At 46.2% G+C, this 19,772-nt stretch overlaps 1 protein-coding gene across 11 annotated transcripts in view; it reads left to right on the top strand.

Moving 5' to 3' along the window:
* LOC119453339 (COP9 signalosome complex subunit 1) overlaps positions 1-17,068 on the top strand; it is a 98,576-nt gene extending 81,508 nt beyond the window's left edge. For 4 of the 11 annotated variants that reach the window (XM_049667789.1, XM_049667788.1, XM_049667787.1 and 1 more), the window contains exons 13-14: positions 7,198-7,245; positions 16,732-17,068. In XM_049667789.1, the coding sequence (XP_049523746.1) occupies positions 7,198-7,245; positions 16,732-16,806 (123 nt within the window). In that variant the 3' untranslated portion in view covers positions 16,807-17,068. The other 7 variants (XM_049667786.1, XM_049667795.1, XM_049667790.1 and 4 more) reach the window with 7 other exon arrangements.
* The last annotated feature ends 2,704 nt before the right edge of the window (positions 17,069-19,772 follow it).

Below are 19,772 nucleotides of genomic sequence, written 5' to 3'. Positions count from 1 at the left end.
ATGAGGATCGGCCGGGACCACGGAAAAAATTCGTATCATCCGGAAATTCGTATTAGCCGTGATCGTATCATCGAGATTCCACTGTAATCGTATTAAGCGGGAACGTATCAGCGAGGTTCTACTGTGCAGTAAAACCTTGTTATTTCAACCCTCGTTAATTCGGAAAATCGGATAGTTTGGACTCGTCCTCTGGTCCTGGCAGGTGTATGCATTATTTAATGCAATCAAACTCGTTCATTCGACGCATTTGGCCGCACATTGGTTAATTCGTACAACCCTCGGAGCTCAGCAAGTGCGGAGTGCCGCAAATGTGCGATTTAAAAGACCGAAAACAGCGCTAGCGTCAACCGAAATGAAGCGGCAGAGTCCGCATTGCCATAGTCATCAGCAGAAATTCTACGGGAATGGCAGAAATGCTCAATCGCATTGCACCTCCATGCTTCGGGCCTATTATTACGTCTTGAACCTGTGCGCGCGTCGGCCGTGTGCCTTTAAAACAGCGAAAACGCCGTCCAAGATCGCGGCGATAGCGGCTGCAGTTTCATCCGCAGCAGTTGTGGCAAAAAGCATCATTTTGAGTCAGTACGCGAGTCGGCCATGTGCCTTTAGAACTGCAAGATCGCTGTACATGATCGCATTGATAGCTACTGTGGTTTCTTCCGCAGCAGTTTCCTTCTCCAAGGCTGTGTCAAACGCGCAAAAGTTGACTTAATTAATTTTGGCTAGCGAATGTTGTGGCTGCGAAATTGTCTTTGATATACTGATCGCAATGCTAACCCAAAAAGCACACGTTGCCTGGACGCGAAACCACAGTGCGCCTCATGTGCTCCGAAGTGCTTATTGTACGTTTTTATTCAAGATAAGGCATAAATGGATGCAATGTGGAAGCGAACCATTTTGTATGGATGCGCGTCGTGCTGCTGGCAGCGCAGCTTTACTTGTACTGCGAATCACGTGTGAACGTGCACGGACATTTGTCCGTTACAATACCAACAATATGTCGTTCTAAACGGCCAGTCATCATACGAGGGCAGTGAGCCAGGCATACTGTTGTGTCGGGTTTCGGAACCAAATACCTGTTGGAACCAGTCATCCTTGCGTGTCGCTCAGTGTTCCGACATCTTGCAGCCGTTACGTCTCTTCGTTCTCAGCCCTTCCCCTTCGGCCTCTGCATTGATGACTCAGTTGCGCACTGACGGGGGGAGTTTCGGGGGTTGTAACCCCCCCCCTGAGGCCGAGTTAAATCCCCTTTTATTTAACCTCTTTTCTTTCCTAGCGCCTTTGAGTACTGCAACTAAGATGTAAGACGCGCAATCATCTGCATGCTTGCAAACTTGCTAAAGCGCATTTTTTTACAATTTCCCAAGAAGACATTAAAATTAGTGCGGTTTAGATGGTATTGGCAAACTAAGGCAAACTGTCAACCCCCCCACCCCCTGGCAGAGATCCTGGGTGCGCTACTGTGATGAACAGGCAACGAATGAACAGGAAAAACAACATTAAAATCACATTGGAGAAGCGTACCTTTATTTGCTGAAGTATTTTGTAATACCGTATTTACTCGAATCTAGGCCGACTCCGATTCTAAGCCGACCCCCCAAAAGTTCGAAGTCCGAAAAAAAAAAAACTTACCTCGAATGTAGGCCGAACGAAAAAGCGAGGACAGCATTCGCAAAATGAAACAGCATTTATTAAATTTGAACATGCCGAGCTCATTCTATGTCACCATCGCTGCTAGCCTCGTCGCTATCTTCTTTACTGCTGACATCTGCAAACAGTGCGCTATATTCAGTACCATCCAGCGCATTAGAGATGCTGCCTTTTTGGAAGGAGCGCACGTTGCGGCGCACGCAAGAACCATCTCCCGTGGCCCCCTCCAACGACAGACCGATGCCGAAGTTCCGCCTGGTTTGAACGTTTGACGATGCGTCTACGGCTAGCACAACTACCGCATTTACTCGATTCTCACGCTTCCTCGATTGTAACGCGCGCCCGTTTTCCGTGAGGAAAAATTTGGAAAAATAGATTTCCTCCCGATGCACTGATGTTGCGATGAATAAAAAAAGTCGCAGTTTCGCCCGAAAGGCGATGCATCGAATGCGGTAGCAAATTAGTAGACCGCTATTAACAAGCACGGTGTCACGCGCGCTCAAGCAAACATGAACACACCTCGCTCGTTGACCGCGGAAACGAACTGTCAAAACGCTGGAGACGAAGCGCGCCTTCGTGCTAGCATGCCTCTCGCTTCAACGCGGCGAGAACACGGCGCGCGGCGGACTTTACCAGTCGCAGATTGCTTTCAAGATAGGGCCAAGCCTGATCGTATCGCCGGAGTGGATCGTCGCAGATTACGTCCTGCTTCGGTCCACTGAAACCGTTCCGAATTGCTTTGCTGGCGAAAATCCTCTCCTGTTTGCGCCAGTCCCGCTCGCAAGTTTCGGATTCTCCGAACGCCCGTGATGCAGCCCGATTTCCGTCCGTCTCCGCACAGATGATCACTTTCCTTTTAAACGCGGCATCATGATGAACTCGGTACTTCATGCTGATAGATAGAGCAGACGCTGAGAACGTGAAGACAGACGGTAGACTATTGCCTAAGCACGTGTACTGCAGCACACGGAGGAAGCTTCCGCATGCTACGGTAGCTAGGCACGACGCGCGTGCGAGGCGGCCATTTCGAAATGCCGACGCAGATTTAGGGTCGTGTTGAAAGTGCGCGTTAGATTCGAGTAAATACAGTATTCGTTTAGAAAGCGGCACTATAGTGGCATCGCCCATTTGGTGCCATTAAGATAACGCCACACCGCGCGCCGATGCTGCACCATACCGATACTACCGATACGACGCAGGTCAAAATGGCGACGTCGCTCGTGTACTTCAGCTGGCTACTGGCGCGGCTAGTAGCGGCTGCGATACTGACTTTTCTAGATGGCGCTAACTATGCACCATATTTATCAGTTTCAGTTAAAAACTGGCGCGTTTTTTAAAATCCTCGAATCTAAGCCGACCCTAGAGTTTCGTATGTGATTATTTGAAAAAAACTATCTGCCTAGATTCGAATAAATACGGTAGTCGTCTGCTTTTTCGCGCAGATTCCGGCTGACATTACAATTTTTGTTAACTCTTCCAAGTGGCCAACAGCACGCAAACTATCGGAACTGCTCAGGCAAACGTCCTCCAATATTAAAAGCGCCTCCGAGACTTCTCGTGAGGTGCGATGAGGCGATGTGCTCAAGCAGCTTCACATTTCTCCACTCGGTGGTCATGCTTTTGTTAACGCTGGCCTTTTCGCCACACACACTTCTGAAGACAAGTTCGTGTCTCTCCCAAAACCTCGTGAACCATCCTTCTGACGCTCTGAACGATTCAATGTTCATCATTGCAGCGTACTTCTCACCTTGTGCCATGATGGGAGGTCCGCTCAAAGGCAGATGCGCATTGCCACAGTCAATAACCCACCGGAGCAAAGCTTCTTTGAGCAGGGGATCAGCTGCGGTTCGCAACCACTTTCTTGAAGCATGAAACTTCTCACTTCCGAAGGCTTGAAGAATCTGTTGTTCATTTTTCACATACGTTCCCAGCGTGCTCCGCTTCACGTTGTACTTGGTCATAACGTGCTGTCGTGATTCGCCATTCTTCAGAGCTTGTAAAATTTCCACTTTAGTCGCCAAGTTCTTGGCTTGGTACTTCTGCCGCTTTGCCGGCGTCGCCATCACTGTAGCGCACGGTGGTGGTGGCATGCAAACACGGTCACAATGAAAAAAAAAAGAACTCCGCAAGAAGAGATGGCGCCGACTCGACAACACAAGGGAAGAAGTGGCGTCGAAGGCGCAGTGGAGTGAAGAAAGAAGACACCGACGTTCGCTGACGCTGCGATCGCCCCCACTAGTTGATGACGGTGGCGATGCCTCTCAGGTTTCGGTTTTACTCTAGTGGTGCCAGCGTTGCTTTATCACACTTTCGTGTAGCGGCAGCCGTTAGCATTTGTCCGAATGAAGCGGTCGAATTCTGATGAATTAACGAAGGTTTGGTCCCATAGACTAACATGCACTTTGGCTGGGACCAATATCCGAATTATCGAATTATCCGAATTATCCAAAGTTCCGAATTAACGGGTGTCGAATTAACAAGCTTTTACTGTATTAAGAATTTCAGTATAACTGTATAAAATGTGCTAGGATGTCACTTGTTTTTTTTTCTTGTAATATGATTATCACTGTAGCTTGGCAGTGACTGGTTGTTAACTGTGCACAGTCAGCTTTCATTAATTCGACTCTGAAGGGACCGACGAGATTGGTCAAATTATCTGGCCAGTCAAATTAAACAGCAAACAGAAAAAAACACCGAAACACACTGCTGATTCATTTGGCAGTATTCTGCTCCAATTCTAACACGACCTCGAATCGAAGTCTCAAGCATTTTGGGGTTTCAAAGCAGTAAACTAACGTAAAAATGACATTAGAGCTCCCTAAATGTAGTCATTGAACACACGCATGATATTTTGACAAGAATAACATAGCGTGCCTGTGATTCTGGTAATAAGAAACAGAATAAACCAACTTCACCTTCACAGAATGGAAAAATAAAATGCTAATTTTATTACTTAATATTAGTCATCACTCTCAGACAGCACATCATGTCATCCTCCATACGGTCCATAGTGGGTTGTATGTTCTGCATTTATGAAACCAATCCACAACAATCGAAAACAGAATTGTGGCCCACGCCTAGACTAACCACTTCACTAGTTCGTCCTGCGACGCATGCAGTCCTCCGGAATGCCCAGGACACGTGACGCGACTTTTTGCCGCTAGATGAACATGTCAAATAACTTATCATTTGATTGCGCTTTCGTAATCGGACTGATAGTGGCAAGCCGATGTTGTCGTCATTATAAGTAAGAACTCTGTTGGCATCTGTGATCACCATCTTGTGATGGCGATGACGCTGGCTAGGCTGGCTCTGAGGGTAGGCTGCTGTGAATGCCACAATCTCACTGTTGGTTTCGTATCAGATTGTACACGCCCTAGCAATTTTTAACAAATTTTCTTGGAAGAACAGGCATGCATTAGAATCAAGTAAATAATGTAGTAATTGATTGTGAGGTACCGTGCTTGCTTTATAATCATCCTGGGGAAGGCCGAAAATGGGTGTTTTTGACAGGCGATGACGTGTGTTTGGCGCATTCACTATACCCGGAGTGCCACCGTAACAGACGCTGTCGCTGTGGGATTCACCACTGTGGTCACCATTGGGGTCAGGCACATCCATAATGGCCAGTTCAGCTCTAATTAGCCAATGAAGACTAATTTCAGGGTCGAAACAATGCAAGTTTGGCCCCATAGAAATGTATGCGTGCCGGCCAAGGCATTCAGTCGGGACCGAAGTGGAGTCGAATTAAAGGAAGTTTGCTGTATCTTGCTTGACACCATTAAGTTGTGTAGGTTTCGGGATTGCCATAATTTGGCACCCAGTGATTTCTGTTGTTGTTCCTCCGCAGATACTGTTTGCCAAGGACATTGACCAGAGGAGCACCACCTTTGAACGGGCGCTCGCAATGGGCAAGGACTACAAGCGCAGGACAGCTGTAAGGGATCTCTTCCTGCCCCGATTAATATTATCATAAGCCTAACCGTGTTACTCTTATGCTACAGCCACTCCTGGCCGAGTATTGACAGAAGCTGCTGGTGTAGGCATCCTGTTTATGCGAGTTGATGGCGATGGTGAAAATTTAATATATGAGCTCTCTTCTACAGTAGCATGATAGTGAAGTTGCAGGCAGTGAACAGAGTTGCTGTCTTATGGTGGAAAAAGGTGCGATAAACTTTTTTGCTAGAGTGGAAGGTGTAGATATTTAAAATTAACACAGCAAGACTGTCAGAAGCACTTGTCATTTTTGAGAGCGAGTTATATTTACCGTTTGCACTGGCTCGTGAAGCCTATTGTCCAGGACATCTTGCACGCCATGTGCACTTCAGAGATATGTAATCAAATGAAATTTTGCTGGGATAAATGTGGAATTTATTTGTGTGTGTGCTCAACGACGCCTCGTTTCAAGCTCATTTCTGGCTGGCAGGTGCACCATGAAATGTACATTATGAAAATGCCACAATTGAGAAATTAATTTTTTTAGTGAATTTTTCATCTCCAAGACTTTGTCCATCGTTATCAATCTCAGGCAGCAGTTTATTGCTGCCTATGAAGAACCAAAACGTCTTCTCCGTGCAGTCCATAGTGCATTTTATATACTGCATTTATCACACAACTCTGCAACAATCGCAAGCAGGATGGTGGCTCGTGGCTAAGACAAGAACACTTGACGTGACTTGGTGTCGCTAGCTTAACTTGTAACATAACATATCGATTGACTGTGCTTTCGTAATCACATGCAAAGTGGCTTGTTGTCATTGGCATGCATGTGAAAACTTGGTTCTGTCGCCATCCATGGTGCCATCTTGTGAGGGCAGTGGCGATGACATGCTGGCTAGGCTAGCCCTGATGGTAGGCTGTTCCAAATGTCGCCAACGTGGTTCTGGTTTCGTATCAAATTGCAGCATGCAGGCAATTTTTCGGACGAACTTTCGTGAAAAAAAAGGTACTCGTTAGAGTTGTGTAAATACCGTAATAATTTATTGTGAGCCAATGTTTTTGCTTTAATATCTTCCTGGGGCAGGCAGACGGGATATGATGTGGGTTTGACGCATTTCCTGTACCCTAAGCGAAGCCAAGACAGATGCTGCAGCTATTCGAGTCACCACTGGGGTCATCACTGGGGCCACCACTGGGGTCAGGCGTGTGCACCCTAACCAGCCAAGTTCGAATTATCTGATGAAGACCAATTTCAGGATCAAAATAAGTTCTGGCCCAGAGAAATGTATAGGTGCCAGCCAGAACCGTTAGTCAGGATCTAATTAACTGCAAAATTCAATTGCTGGAGTCAAAATAACAGAAGTCTGCTGTGCTAAATTTCTGTAGCTCTTTAGTGTACCTTTAGGGGTTGACTACGAGGAGGCCCTCTGCATTTTCATTTTGATTAGGTGTCCTTGCATTGGAGTTCTTTGCCGGTAAAAGGCATTACAGGAATACTTACTCTTGTGTTCTCTTCAGAACTTGCATAAAAAAGTTGTCAGATTCGTTTTGTTTTTACATTTTCTGCATGCAGTCCTTGAAATGGGTGTTCGAAACGTTCTCTTTCAGGCACTGGTACTGAGGTCTGCAATGCTCAAGAATCAGATACACGTTAAGGTAAGGTTCGACTAAGCACTTCGTTATAGTTAGGTCATCTGAGCAGGCAACTTTGCTGGTGCCTTATTTATTGCGTGCTAAATGTGATGCCTCTGTTGATGCTTTGAGACCCTTAGTAGAATTGCAATACAGTAAAACCTCGTTGATACGATCCCGTTGCGTACGATTTCCCGGCGCCAACATTCGTGATCGAGAACACCCAAAATTACTAGGGATGGGCGAATATTCGGTATTGTCGAATATTCGATCGATTAACTCTATATTCGTTATTCGCTTCGATTCGAATTCAGGTATTCGATATTTTCGAATTATTCGGCTCTCCTGAATAAACAGCCAAAAGCCACGGACAGCCGGTACACATCTCGGAGGCTGTGCTTCACGTCAAGACTGCCATACATCAACCATTAATCTCGAAGGCTATACGTTTTTGCATTAAAGAGCCGGAAATGTGTGACGCAAAAGAGCAGAAACGGCGCTAGCGTACAACTGAAACGAAGCGGCGGAGTCCGCATCGCCATAGTCATCAGCGGAAATCGTACGTGAATGACAGCAACGACGGAATGCTTCGTGCCTATTTGTGCCTTTATTGCGTTTACCGCCGCGCATAACAACGCGTCGCTAGCTTCATGATTGCGTCGCTAGCTGCCACGGTTTCTTCTGCAGCGGTTGTGCGAAAAAGTAGTTTCGTTTTTACTCAATACGCACGTTGGCCACGTGCTTAAAAAGCTGCATGGTGGCCATCCATGATTGCATAGATAGCAACCACGATTTCGTCTGCAGTTGCTGCAGCGAACGGTAGTTTCCTTCTGACTCGGTGTGTGCACGCCTTTCCGACGCACGTCCTTCAGTCGGCCGCGTTTGCGAACGCGCGCGTCAGCGCCTTGCCGCGAAGTCCACCGTGGCAATCACATCTCGCCGCGTGGCAGCGCGATATGATCTCGCGCGCTCTCAGAACGCGGAATCACCGTGAGCGAAAAGGGTGCGATCAGACAGCGTCCAGAAATCCCTCCATAGAACTGCGAGGACGATCGTCGATTGATAACCCAGCGCGGAGCGGCGGAGGTCTGGTTGCCATGGCTCCGTGACGTCACCCTCGTCGCTCTTGATTGGTTCTTCATCTCGCGGCACACGGCACTTGCCGCAGAAATGGGAGACCCATTTCCCGCGGCACGCCGCACCGCTAAGTCGCGGTTCATAATCGCGTCGATAGCGGCCGCGGTTGCGACAAACAGTTGTTTCAGTTTAACTCGGGGCAAAGCTGTCGAGGATGAAGAGCACCGGCTACATCACGATGGACGTGCGGTCTGTTGGCGGTCAGCTCACTGGCGAAAAAATAATCGGGATGTGCGCGCGGTAGTGCAAAGCGTGTTGCAAATGATGGCTGCGCGCCGCGACCGTGCTGCGAAGGAAGTCGCGAGGCCTCGATAGCCGCTGCGAGAGCCAATCAGTCACGAGATGACAAGAATTGCAGCTTCCGCACTGCTTTTGTGCAAAATAGCAAATGGATTTGCTCATCCATTGCACCAATAAAATCGTGCTGACGTAGTAAGCATTTGCTTCTTGTTTTCTTGATACCCTGATAATTTGGCATTCTGTTAATTCGCACATTTTTTTTTCGGTCCCGTGAAATTCGAATTAACTAGGTTTTACTGTAATATGTTATATATACTCTTCGAACTATTCGATTAGAAAATTATTCGACCAAATCACTATTCGCTTCGAATCTCAAATTCACTATTCGCCCATCCCTAAAAAATACCCAATACAGTTATGCTTCTTTATTAGCCAGTTGTATGAAACTGCGATCGTATGAAACATTTTCGGGGCTGCTAGATCTCATGTAAACAAAAAAGGGCACGAGGCGCGTGCGATCAAGAATGGTAGCCGCCTGCTGCAGCAGCTTCTTCGCAGTACTCGCCCACCCGCCTTCACGAGATAACGCCAGCATGTACTCAGTTTCGTATTCCGGTACAGTCAAACCTTGTTAATACATACCCGCTTCATGTGTAATAGCAGTTTAAATGTAGTCGCGAAGATTCCCCCACCGAGCCCCCTTTGAACCCCATGTATTGGTTGACCGCTTAAGCCGTAGTCGCTCATTGCCGACCAAACGGTTAGTGCGTACTATTTTTGTTTCTTATCTACACGCACAGGCACAAAATTGGCAAAATCTCATCTGCGCAGACGTTCGATTCCCGTGTTGCCACGCCCGGACGACAGTTGCCAGTGATAGTAAACTTAAAACATGGCCACCATGATGTATTTCCTGCTCATACAGCTGTTGCCGATTTTCGCGCACAAAAGCATGGCCTTCGAGATTTGCTCCCGGTAACGCGAAGAAGCCGCCGGTAGGGGGTGCGAATTTGCTCTCGCCATCAAATTCAAGTAGTAAAAGCACAGAACCACATTTTATTGCGAAGCGCATTTCTGTCATCACCTTGGACGTCGCTTTGAGGTTTCGTATAAAGTCCACACACGGCTACATCGTCACCGCGCGCCATACGCTGTATGTGCGAGTGAAAGCTTGCGAGGGTCAGCCAACTCAATTGTGCGCGCGAGGGTTCTAGAAAGGCGGGGCGGAAGCGCGCTTCTGTTGCTTGCGAGGCAAGGCGGGGGAGGAGAGAAAGGGAGGGGGTAACTTTGGCGGCAGCCGCGCGGGCTCGGTAACGTAAAAGCGATCTGCGGTGTAGAAAAAGTACGCGCCCCAATGGGCCTCATCTTCAAAGCGATCTGCACACAAAGTGCAACTAGTGCCGGTAGCTTCGTATGTGCTGTGCTTTCGACGTCTACTGTGCCTTGAAGCGAAAGGCAGCACGCTCACTGCTGCTGCCGCCGCGCCTCCTCACTCCAGCGTTTTGAGAGTGAATTTCCACGGTCATCGAGCGAGACGTGTTAATGTTTACCTGCGCACGCGTTACACCATGCTTGTTAATTTAGTTAGTAAGCGGGGCCTCATAAACGAACTGGCTCGCGGCCTTATCGAGTTCGAAGATGCCGTTGTCGCGGCAAGTGAAGATTGCCAATTTTTTTGCTGCCTACCCGCAAATAAAGCCTGTCTGAGTGTGTTTGTTTGAGAGCATCATGACGTAGTTTTTTTCTGGCCGGTAAGTAGCCGCTAAACTGACATTGGCGGTTAATTCGTGCATCGTTTCGTGCATACCTAAACGTCGTTCCCGGCCAACTACGTATTAACGAGGTTTGACTGTACCCGCAAATCTCCTCGCCGGTCGTTGCGCGGTACACTTGCAGCTATCGCCACCAATCCTATTGCGATAAGCATTTTCACCTATCTGTGTCACAGCGCACGTGACGTAGCACCGTCAAAAGCATACTGCACTCTTTTAAAAGACGATAACCCAAACACGCTGCTGTTTCCTGCTCCAGGTGGCACGAAGTGAGGATCATGTTTCGCTGTGGTTTCGTCGTATTCTGGCAAAGACCGCCAGCTTGATTTTGTTTCGGAAACGCTGCACAATAAAAAAACTACAATGCGCGTTTCGGGCCTCTCAGGGGCCGTGCAGGCCTCGCCAACTCGACGCGCGTCACATCTTCTAACGTGAGCGTGTTAAAAGTTGCCGCCTGAAGAAGCTGCTGACTCGGGTCAAATTTGAGGAGTGTAAACATAACCTTGCTGAAGCCATAAAAACAAGAATGTGCGTCTCCCGTCACTCGGGGGACCCACCAGCTCGGTGCACGTCGGGGTCTCGTGCCGCGACGATTCATGCAGCGCTTCGCAATACAGTCGACGTCCGATTTCCCGGACCCTCAAGGGACCGCGAAAACGTCCGGAAAATCGGGCAGTCCGGAAAAACGAATGCACGTGAAAACGCACCTTTTTGGTAGGTATTTTTCGCTGACGGAGAGGGTCACGGCCGGAGTACAAGATTCTCATTGCTATTCAGCCAATGCATCGTTTAGGTGGCTCTGAAAAGAGCCGTTTATAAAAAAAAAAAAAATACGACGTGGCCGGCGCTACCTCATAGGTCAGCACTTGGGCGCAAAGAAGTCGCTTATTTTCTTTTGCACGGTCCGCTTGCCCGCGATCATGTCTGCCTCAATTGCAGTCAACGTCATGTTGCCGCTGTACACCGATGACAGTGTCATCAGTGCTCGCGTCAACTCCGAGCTCGTTGGCTGTGTAGGAGCTGGCTCTTCGTTCTTGGTGTCGGTGTCTCCGTAACTTGACGAATGATTTCGTCATCGGTCAACTCCGCACATAGCTCGAGGTCTTTGTCAGCGTCGGCGAAGCCCTCAAAGGTTATCCCGGCTGGAATCGACACGCCGGCAGCGCGCAGATCGTCGAAGGCAACGTCCGCAGATGGCAGTTCGTCACTTCGTCAGTTCGTCCACGGTAGGGCAGTTCGCGGATGGCAGTTCGTTCAAAGGCGCGGACGAAGACGAAGGAGCAGTCAGTGCCATCGCTGTAAACGGCGAATCCGCTCGACGAAAAGCGCAGCACGAAACAGCTAGGAACTCGGTGGATGCTGAAGGTCGGGAAACATGATCACTGAAGATAGCGCGCAGCAGCAAACGATCAACCGCAGACACGACCGCAGAGCTGGCAGAGCTGACAAAACAACACGTGAACGAACACAGTGAGGTTTGGCTTGGCTAAGCTACGGCTGGCAACGGATTGACACGTGCGGTTTCGAGGTTACGGCAGCCGCGGCGCGGTGCAGCGGTGCTGCTGGCCACACCTGCGATGCGAGTATGGTGGGTTCGAGGATATGAAAACAACCAAAATGGCGGCGTCGGTGGTGACTTTGGGTCGGCGGTTAACAGTAAAAAGTCCGGGAAATCGGATGGCGAAGGCTATAAGCGTCCGGAATTTCGGACTTTTTAATACATTGACTCTATGGGGAACTTGACGGTGCCACAGATGAGTCCGGGAAATCAGGCATGTCCGGAATTTCGGGCGTCCGGGAAATCGGACGTCGACTGTACATAAATGCCAACTACAATTGAGTCTGCCAGATTCTTTAGTGACTTCGGGTCGTACATTTTCCCAGCTAGTTTGTTTTTCTCCCATTTTTTTTCTTTCGTTATAAAATGTATGAACGAGGTTCTACTGTATTTCGGGAATTTAAGCCTTTTTTAGCCAGTGAACTTGCTGTATAGCGGATAGCCTTTGCTTATTAGTTGGTATACGTAAAAAGCAGTGGTTGTGTTCGATCCTCGTCTTTTTATAAACCTTTTGACCACTTAACTTATATTAAGAATGTTTTTATCTAAAGCATGTAATAATGAGACCTACAAGCCTAACTTGAGAAAAGCATTCATGATGTAAACCGTACTCATTGGCAACCTAAGAATTCAGTACAAGTTATACCCCTGTCAAGCGGGCAAGTTAAGTGCACTTACGGAGAGTGTCACTCGGTTTAAGTGCACTTTGACAAATCTAAACGGCGCAAGCGGAATGTCACTCGCAGAAGAGTGCACTCCGGTCGGAGCGCGTTAAAGAAACACACTTTGCTGGTCGAGTGCGTAGCCTCGCCGCCAGCGGTTTGAATGGTACATAATGCAATGCGTAAAAAAAGGACACAGAAGTTCGTTTTAGTTGTTGAACAGCTAAACACAAAATAATTTGCGTTTAGCGAGAAGCGAAACAGCACAATAATGAACAAAATTATCGTATAAGCAGCTTCGTCGCACGCCGCCATGTTGTTCTGGATTGGCTAGGTATTCGTCTTGGCCGGCATTGACTTTGCAACACCTCATAGTAAAATAAATGACGTTTTTGTTGAGAAAAAATAGATTAAGTTTGTTTTTATTTATAATACCACATAAAACAATCACTTTTTAGAAGTTTTTTTTTCTTTTTTATCTACATATTCAAAAAACGTGCTCGTGTCTGTCGCCATGTTTCTTTACGGCGAGTGCACTCCGTTTTCCCGTTTAGCACCGCGTAGCCTAAAGTGTCACTCAAGGTCCCGAAGTGCACTCCCCGTAAGTGCACTTAACTTGCCCGCTTGACAGGGGTATTAAACCCACAGAACCACGTTGCTGCTGCTCACACGCTCCGAAGCATGGTTCCCAAGAGACACCAATATTCAAGGAAGTTCACCTCTGCCCTGATGTCGCGGAAATTAATGAACATGATTTGGCCTGGTGCATCTGTACAAATTTTCTTCCGAGTTAAACAGTAATGTGCTTTCCATTGCATTCTTAGGTTGTCACCGGCTATAGTGACAGTGGACGCAAATAGGCTTATCCGAAACTGCTCGAGAACGACGCCGCTTGGACGAGGGACAGGCTCATTCAAGATATTAAAAGTGTGAAGCATGAAATGTTTGCAGGCCGTCTCAGCGAAAAGTGGGCTCTTGCATATTTTTGCATGATGTCAAGAATTCTCTCCAATCTTGCAAAAGACACTTTTTTTTTTCACGTGTTATAAAGAGTCTTTGGACTGGTTGTTTAAAGAGTTGGTCCTTCAGTGGCTGTGCATTGTTTAAATGGCCAGGATATAGACCGTGTCTGATGGAAAATGTTTGAAGTGTTCATTCTTTCTGACAGTCGTTAAAACGAAACCCATGTTCGGTACTTAAAAAGCATGCTTTCTTTGAACCAGGCAGGCCCGCTGTCTTGCAAGTAGACGTTCGGGTGCTTTTCTTTGCACACGAACCTTTGGTATTCACTTGTGTTTGTACTGGGTAAGATTTTTTTACAACCATGTGGCTGCCATGACATTTTAGAGAGCTCAAAATATTTTTAACGACATGATTATTTGGATATATGTAGTGCCCGTATGGCTCTTCTTTAGTGTTAGCTTCACGTGTTTGTCTAATAATGCAGTGTGATCAGAAGCTGAAGGAATATATTTCATGATGAATTAATCTTGTCTGTAGGGTCGTTTCTAACTCATATTTGCATATTCTGATATCCTGGCTAGATTCCTAAATGCATAATTTCTTAAAGTAGCACGATGTGTATCCTTCTTATTTTAGTTTTCGTGGAATTTGGAAGCATTGCATCTTGATGTGTAGCTTGAAGCCTCTCAGTTTTGTTACGTTCACCTCTGCAAATACAGTGTTTAAGAATTCCTTGAAAACGAACCTTTAACTCACTTCCGTGATTGATGAACAGCTTGTGGACCTCTGTGTTTCTTTCCGATAGGTGTAGTGCACTCCTATTAAAAAACAAATGCCAGGGGATAAGAAGAGGCTTGAGGCTCCCTAATTTTAATCCTCAAGAGATATAGCACTGTGGATAAAGAGATTGATTGCATGCTTGAACTCGGGGTTCTCCTGTTGATGCTGTTAGATGGAGTTGTCAGCAATAGAAACCATGCTGTTTACTTAAGAATCTGCAGCTGTCTTTTATGTATCATGTTCAGAAGTTGCGTGGCAGGTATACTGAACAAGTTTTCTCTCATTTCTACATATATGTACAGCTTAAGCAATGCGCAAGTACCAAATGGTTTCCCAAATTTCGTCACATCCATAGCATGGTTGGAATAGAACATTGGCTGTTGAAGGGCGCTAGGCTACTCGCCAAGATTTTCTTTTCATTGAGGACATCTGTGTTACCGGTACTGCACTCATAAAATCGTGCAATTCAACGTGTTCCGGTGACCAAATTTGGTGCTCTTCTCTGGTCACGTACACCACAGCACCTCGGCCAGTGCTAGTTGCCGTGGAAATTTGGTGTTTGACAGGTTGACTGCTAAGTGGCAGGTGCTGGGTGACAGGTGGACTTTTGCCAAAGCGTTTTCGTGAAGGGCAGATGCCATGCATGGGATTCTGTTCAAGAGTTTTAAATTTGAGTGTGGAAAACCCTGCACAGTGGCTAGAGATGGAATAAAATATTTCGACAGCATGCCACATCCTGTTTTGCTGTATACAACTTCTCGCATCTAACTTTGACAAGCTTACTGATGTTTTCCACAAGCTGTGTGACAGCTAAAAACTAGCTTTTTACAAAACTTCTGTTGCATTTCTTTCAAACTTTTATTTTCTGACTCGAGCTCTAGGTTCGGAAGCTAGGATTGAAATCGTTGGACTGTACTTAAGAATATCGATTGAAAGAAAGGCAATGTGACTTGTACCAACCACGTGCTCATGTGAACCTTGCAAAGCGCTTGCCAAAAAGTCTACAAGACACAAAAGTCAGCCTTCGGGTAATCCTTGCACATTTCTATTCCCCATCATCACTCCCCTAAGCCATTTATAAATGTATTCCCAAGGCTTGAGAGTGGCACTGCCCTTCCACATACTTTTCCACAAAATTTTCATGTATGTTGCATTGGTACAACCTAAAATGAAACGTAACAAATTGGAAGGGATGTGATGCCTGTCTGACTACAGTCAAACCCAATTTTATTGTATCTAGTTCAGTCAAATTATCCTTCGTATAGAATGATTCCTCAATATTGTGAGGTTGCAGTGAGAATGCATAAGAATATGTATGATTAAGTTGAGCAAGAAATGTTTTGTTACATTGACCCGGGTACATGGTTCCACATGCACCGGTCAGTGGGCACGTTTGTTTACAATGTAACAATGTTAACCGAAGAGCCAGTCGCCGTCTAGATGTCTTGATAAGGTGAAATCATTTCAACGAAAAAAAAAAAGCCCTTATAGTCGGATGCAATTTTAGTAGGCAAGTTTCATATAACTTGTATCAAATTACACTCTATAATAAATCCTTATTTTTTTTAAGCTAGATACCAGTAGTTTTCACTTCGTCTTTAAAGCGCGGGACATATACAGAAATACCTCAGTATTGTGACCATGGATATAAGGAATTGTTGGATATAATGAACTAAATCTAGAATGTTTCTTGCCAATATCCAGCATGTAACGAATATAAGCTTATAAGGAATATCAGATATAACAAAGGTATTTTCGTGTCGCATGCAACTTCATTATAATGACATTAGAAAAAAAAAATCAACAAAAACGTGTTGATAGTTAGCCAGCCTCGTTTCGGGTTTCCTTTGTGTTGCGCTTCCTGTCCCAGTATGTTACAGCTGTAGCCACAAACCACCTAAGAATAAAAAAGGAAAAAAAAAGCCGGCAGATCTCACACCCTGTGGGAAAGGATGTTATGCGAAGCAATATGCAGGGAGCCTACCAAGTTAACGAAACGACCATGAGAGCACCAAGACATAGGCGGCTGTTTCATGACCTGCATGACACGCATGTCATGACCTATCATTTATGTTCGTCGTGCACTCTTGCCATACTGTGCCACTTATGGTGCCTGCCGAGTTACAGAAACGACCGTGAGAGAACCAAGACGTAGGCGGCTCTCAAAGTGGCAGATGTTCGCCAAGAAATGCTTCACATTTAAAAATGGCCCTGTTGACTTCGTGTGTGTGTGTTTTTTGTTCTGTGCCCGCTACGGAGGTGACGACATGTCCGTTTGACGTTGTGTGCCCGGTGGTTTTCGGTAATGCAGCTTGCTGGCTCTCATGCTACCCCGCAGCACATGCGATGAGCAAAGTCCCGTTGTCTGAACCGAGGTGTCGCGCCGGGTTTTGCGCAGAGCTTGCCCCGAGAAGGCTCGCAGGGCGCAGACATATCCATGGTGTCGTGCAACTGCACCACGGTTCGCAACTAGCCGGGGATGCAAGCCGAGCTCCTGGCACTCGACTTTGTGCGCTGCAGTTGTTTCTCTCTCTCTCTCTCTCCTCAGTGCATCTCCCCACCTTTTTTTGTGTGTGTGTGCCTGCATGTGTGTGTCTTTCTATATTTCTGTTTTTCTTTTAGATTTAAAATGTCTCCCGGAAGAAGATTGTGCTGCTGCCTTTTTTGCGCCAAATTTTGTGTTGTTTCTTTGCAAGTGGCATTTCTACATGCTAATAAAATTTTACAGCAGCATATTGTAGAGTCCATGCTTTGCTGTGGCAGATTTGCTGCGGCAGTTGTTAGCTTAAAAGCTGGAGTATCGAAATTTCTTTGTCTTGGAAGGAGCCACAGTGCTTTAAGAAATGTCTCAGAATGGCGATTTTTGTGGTTGCCCAAGTATACATGACAGAGAGAAAAAAAAGCCTCGACCAACAGACAGCCCCTCGATAAGTTTTGGGTTGGGATTGCTTGCTTATGGGTCCACTTCATAGGATAAATTTGGACACAAGCATATTATTAGTGGAGAGGGAAACGTCAACTCGTTAATGTAGCTGCATCAGTTGTGAAAAGGTAAGTAGAGACACTTTCTTGCGTGTGAAACCTACCAAACCCAGATTAGCGACTGCTACCTGTGCTAAGCCCGAGTTGCCGCTCTTGATAAAATGTTAAACTGGTGACGAAGCTGCAGGGGCAGTGGGCTATAGCTTGGCTTTAAAACGAGAACTTGGCAAAGTAAAAACGCTTCTGGGACAGCGAATAGCACCAGAAAATTTGAGGGAAACAAAGACCGAGGCAATCGCGCACGTAAAAAAAAATTACTTCAACGTTTTATCACTGACTTTACTCAACAATTAAGTATAACAAAAACATAGACGTTTCGCCACCTATGCGGGTGGCGTCGTCGGTACACAAATGGCAACAAATGGGAAAATACATCCTATTTATGTATGATACTGGCGTAAACATCTGGCAGGAGGCCACGGTTAGAATTGCATGCAGATTGATTGCGACGGATAAACCATGATTCCACAAATTTTCTTGGGCCCCATTGGTGTTCCCATGCCAATGTGGCTACAAAAAAAATTGCGCACCATTCCACAGCTGTGAAGGTGGTTTACCAGCGAAGCAGTTTAGCACGTGACATAGAGGTGACACAATTTAGATCAAAGGTATGAGCAAATGCTATTTCTCTTGAGCGGCAACAGCGGTCATCCCGAAGAAAGATACGCGCACACACTTTTATTTTGATCAGCGGCATGCATTCACGTGGAAGAAAGCAGCCGCCTTGGGGAGCCGGCGGAAAGTAGACACGCCCGACGGAAGGAAACTAGGCACGCAAGCGCTTGGAACGACGGCAAGAGAGGGCAGTGCGAGCATTTGCATGGCCTACGCAGGTCGCATAATGGCAAATCTTTGAGAAATCCTGAGAGTCTACTGATCTTGAAAATGGTGCCTGTTGGTAACTTATCTACTGAAAATGCATGTCCAAGAGATGAGACATAAGCTTTTGCATTGAATGAAGCAATTGTGCGTCAAATTCGGGAGCTGAGTTTTTGCACATGCAGATCTGTTGACGGACACGAAAAATGCATAGAACCCTAGCCATAGACAGCTTTGCTGTGAACAGCATCTTGTGATCGCCTTAGTCTCCTTGCTTGTCCCTTGTGTTCTCTGGCGCTGTTTGCTGCCATACTGAACCAACTAGTCCAACAATATGTTTTGCTGTTGGTCCGTGGAGGTTCACGACTGATGATTTCGTGTTATTGCAGGTTTCAAGGACAGCAAACTGATGTATTCTCGATTTATAGTTTTCCTATGTGTGTTTAGGTATGGTGTTAAATAACTGGCACTGTTTTTTTCTTTTTTTTTTTTTTTGAGGTAGAGTTCACAAGTGCTTTGCCAATGTATATTTTTCAGTTAATTTTTTTTCCAAATGTGTGTCTAAATAAGTATGCCGTCATCCTCGCTTGTCACTAAGTTCCACTGCCGACTCTTTATGAGCTACGAGAATGCATCTCGGATTAAATGTGTTTTGCTGGTAGTTACAGCTGAGAACAATAGAGAAAGGTGGAGAGCCTGACTATAGTTGATCGATGTTCACCATAGAATGTTTTTGAAGCACAACACTATACGCTGAGAAAAAGATGAGCGAATGATAGCGGTAGATTGGACAGTGCTTCAGTGGCAAGTGAAGTTTTTATTGGACATACAAATGATACAAGCTATTCTCGTAACTCATCTTTTTCTGTGTGTCAGCAGTTGCGCTTCAAGTGATGAGAACAGTGGACTTGCCACTTTCATTTTCTCTCATTTCAAAACTTTGAGGAATGATTTTTCACTGATATGATTGGTGTGCCATTGAATGGCAATGGTGTGATTCAGATTTGCAAATGGTTTGAATAAAAGTCCTATTTTTGCCTTGAGAATGCGTGATGTTGCACCTTTCTTGTGTTGTGCATATGTTTTCAAAACTACAGTTAAACCTGGATATAACGAAATTGACAAATTCCCGAAAAACTTCGTTATAGAAAGCATTTCGTTATATGCAGGTTCGGCACGAAAATTCGAAAAAGAAATGCTTACGGTAAGTAAGCAAAAGGGTAACAGACGGCAGAGCTCACCCAATACATTTATTTCGCGGTAAAAAACTGCGTGATTCTGCTTTGTTTGTTCATGATGGACGGCAGCACTGAGCTTTCGTACGACATAACACAATGCTGCTCAGTCATCGGTTACTGCGCAGAGACTTGCGCAGCAACCAAAGAGTGGCGCTTGCCAGCATGTTGAAAAAAAAAAGTTTTTTTTTTTTCTTCGGCAACATCAACTGGAAAAGCCGGCAGATCCCACGCCCCGTAGGAATCGATGTTATGCGAAGCACTGTGCGGGGAGCCAACCAAGTTAACGAAACGACCATGAGAGCAGCAAGACTTGGGAGGCTGTGTCATGACTTACATGACA

The sequence above is a fragment of the Dermacentor silvarum genome, chromosome 5 (genome assembly GCF_013339745.2).
Source record: "Dermacentor silvarum isolate Dsil-2018 chromosome 5, BIME_Dsil_1.4, whole genome shotgun sequence".
NCBI classification, from domain to species: domain Eukaryota; kingdom Metazoa; phylum Arthropoda; class Arachnida; order Ixodida; family Ixodidae; genus Dermacentor; species Dermacentor silvarum.
Note: the sequence above shows the minus strand (reverse complement) of the source record. Positions and strands in the feature narration are given on the sequence as shown.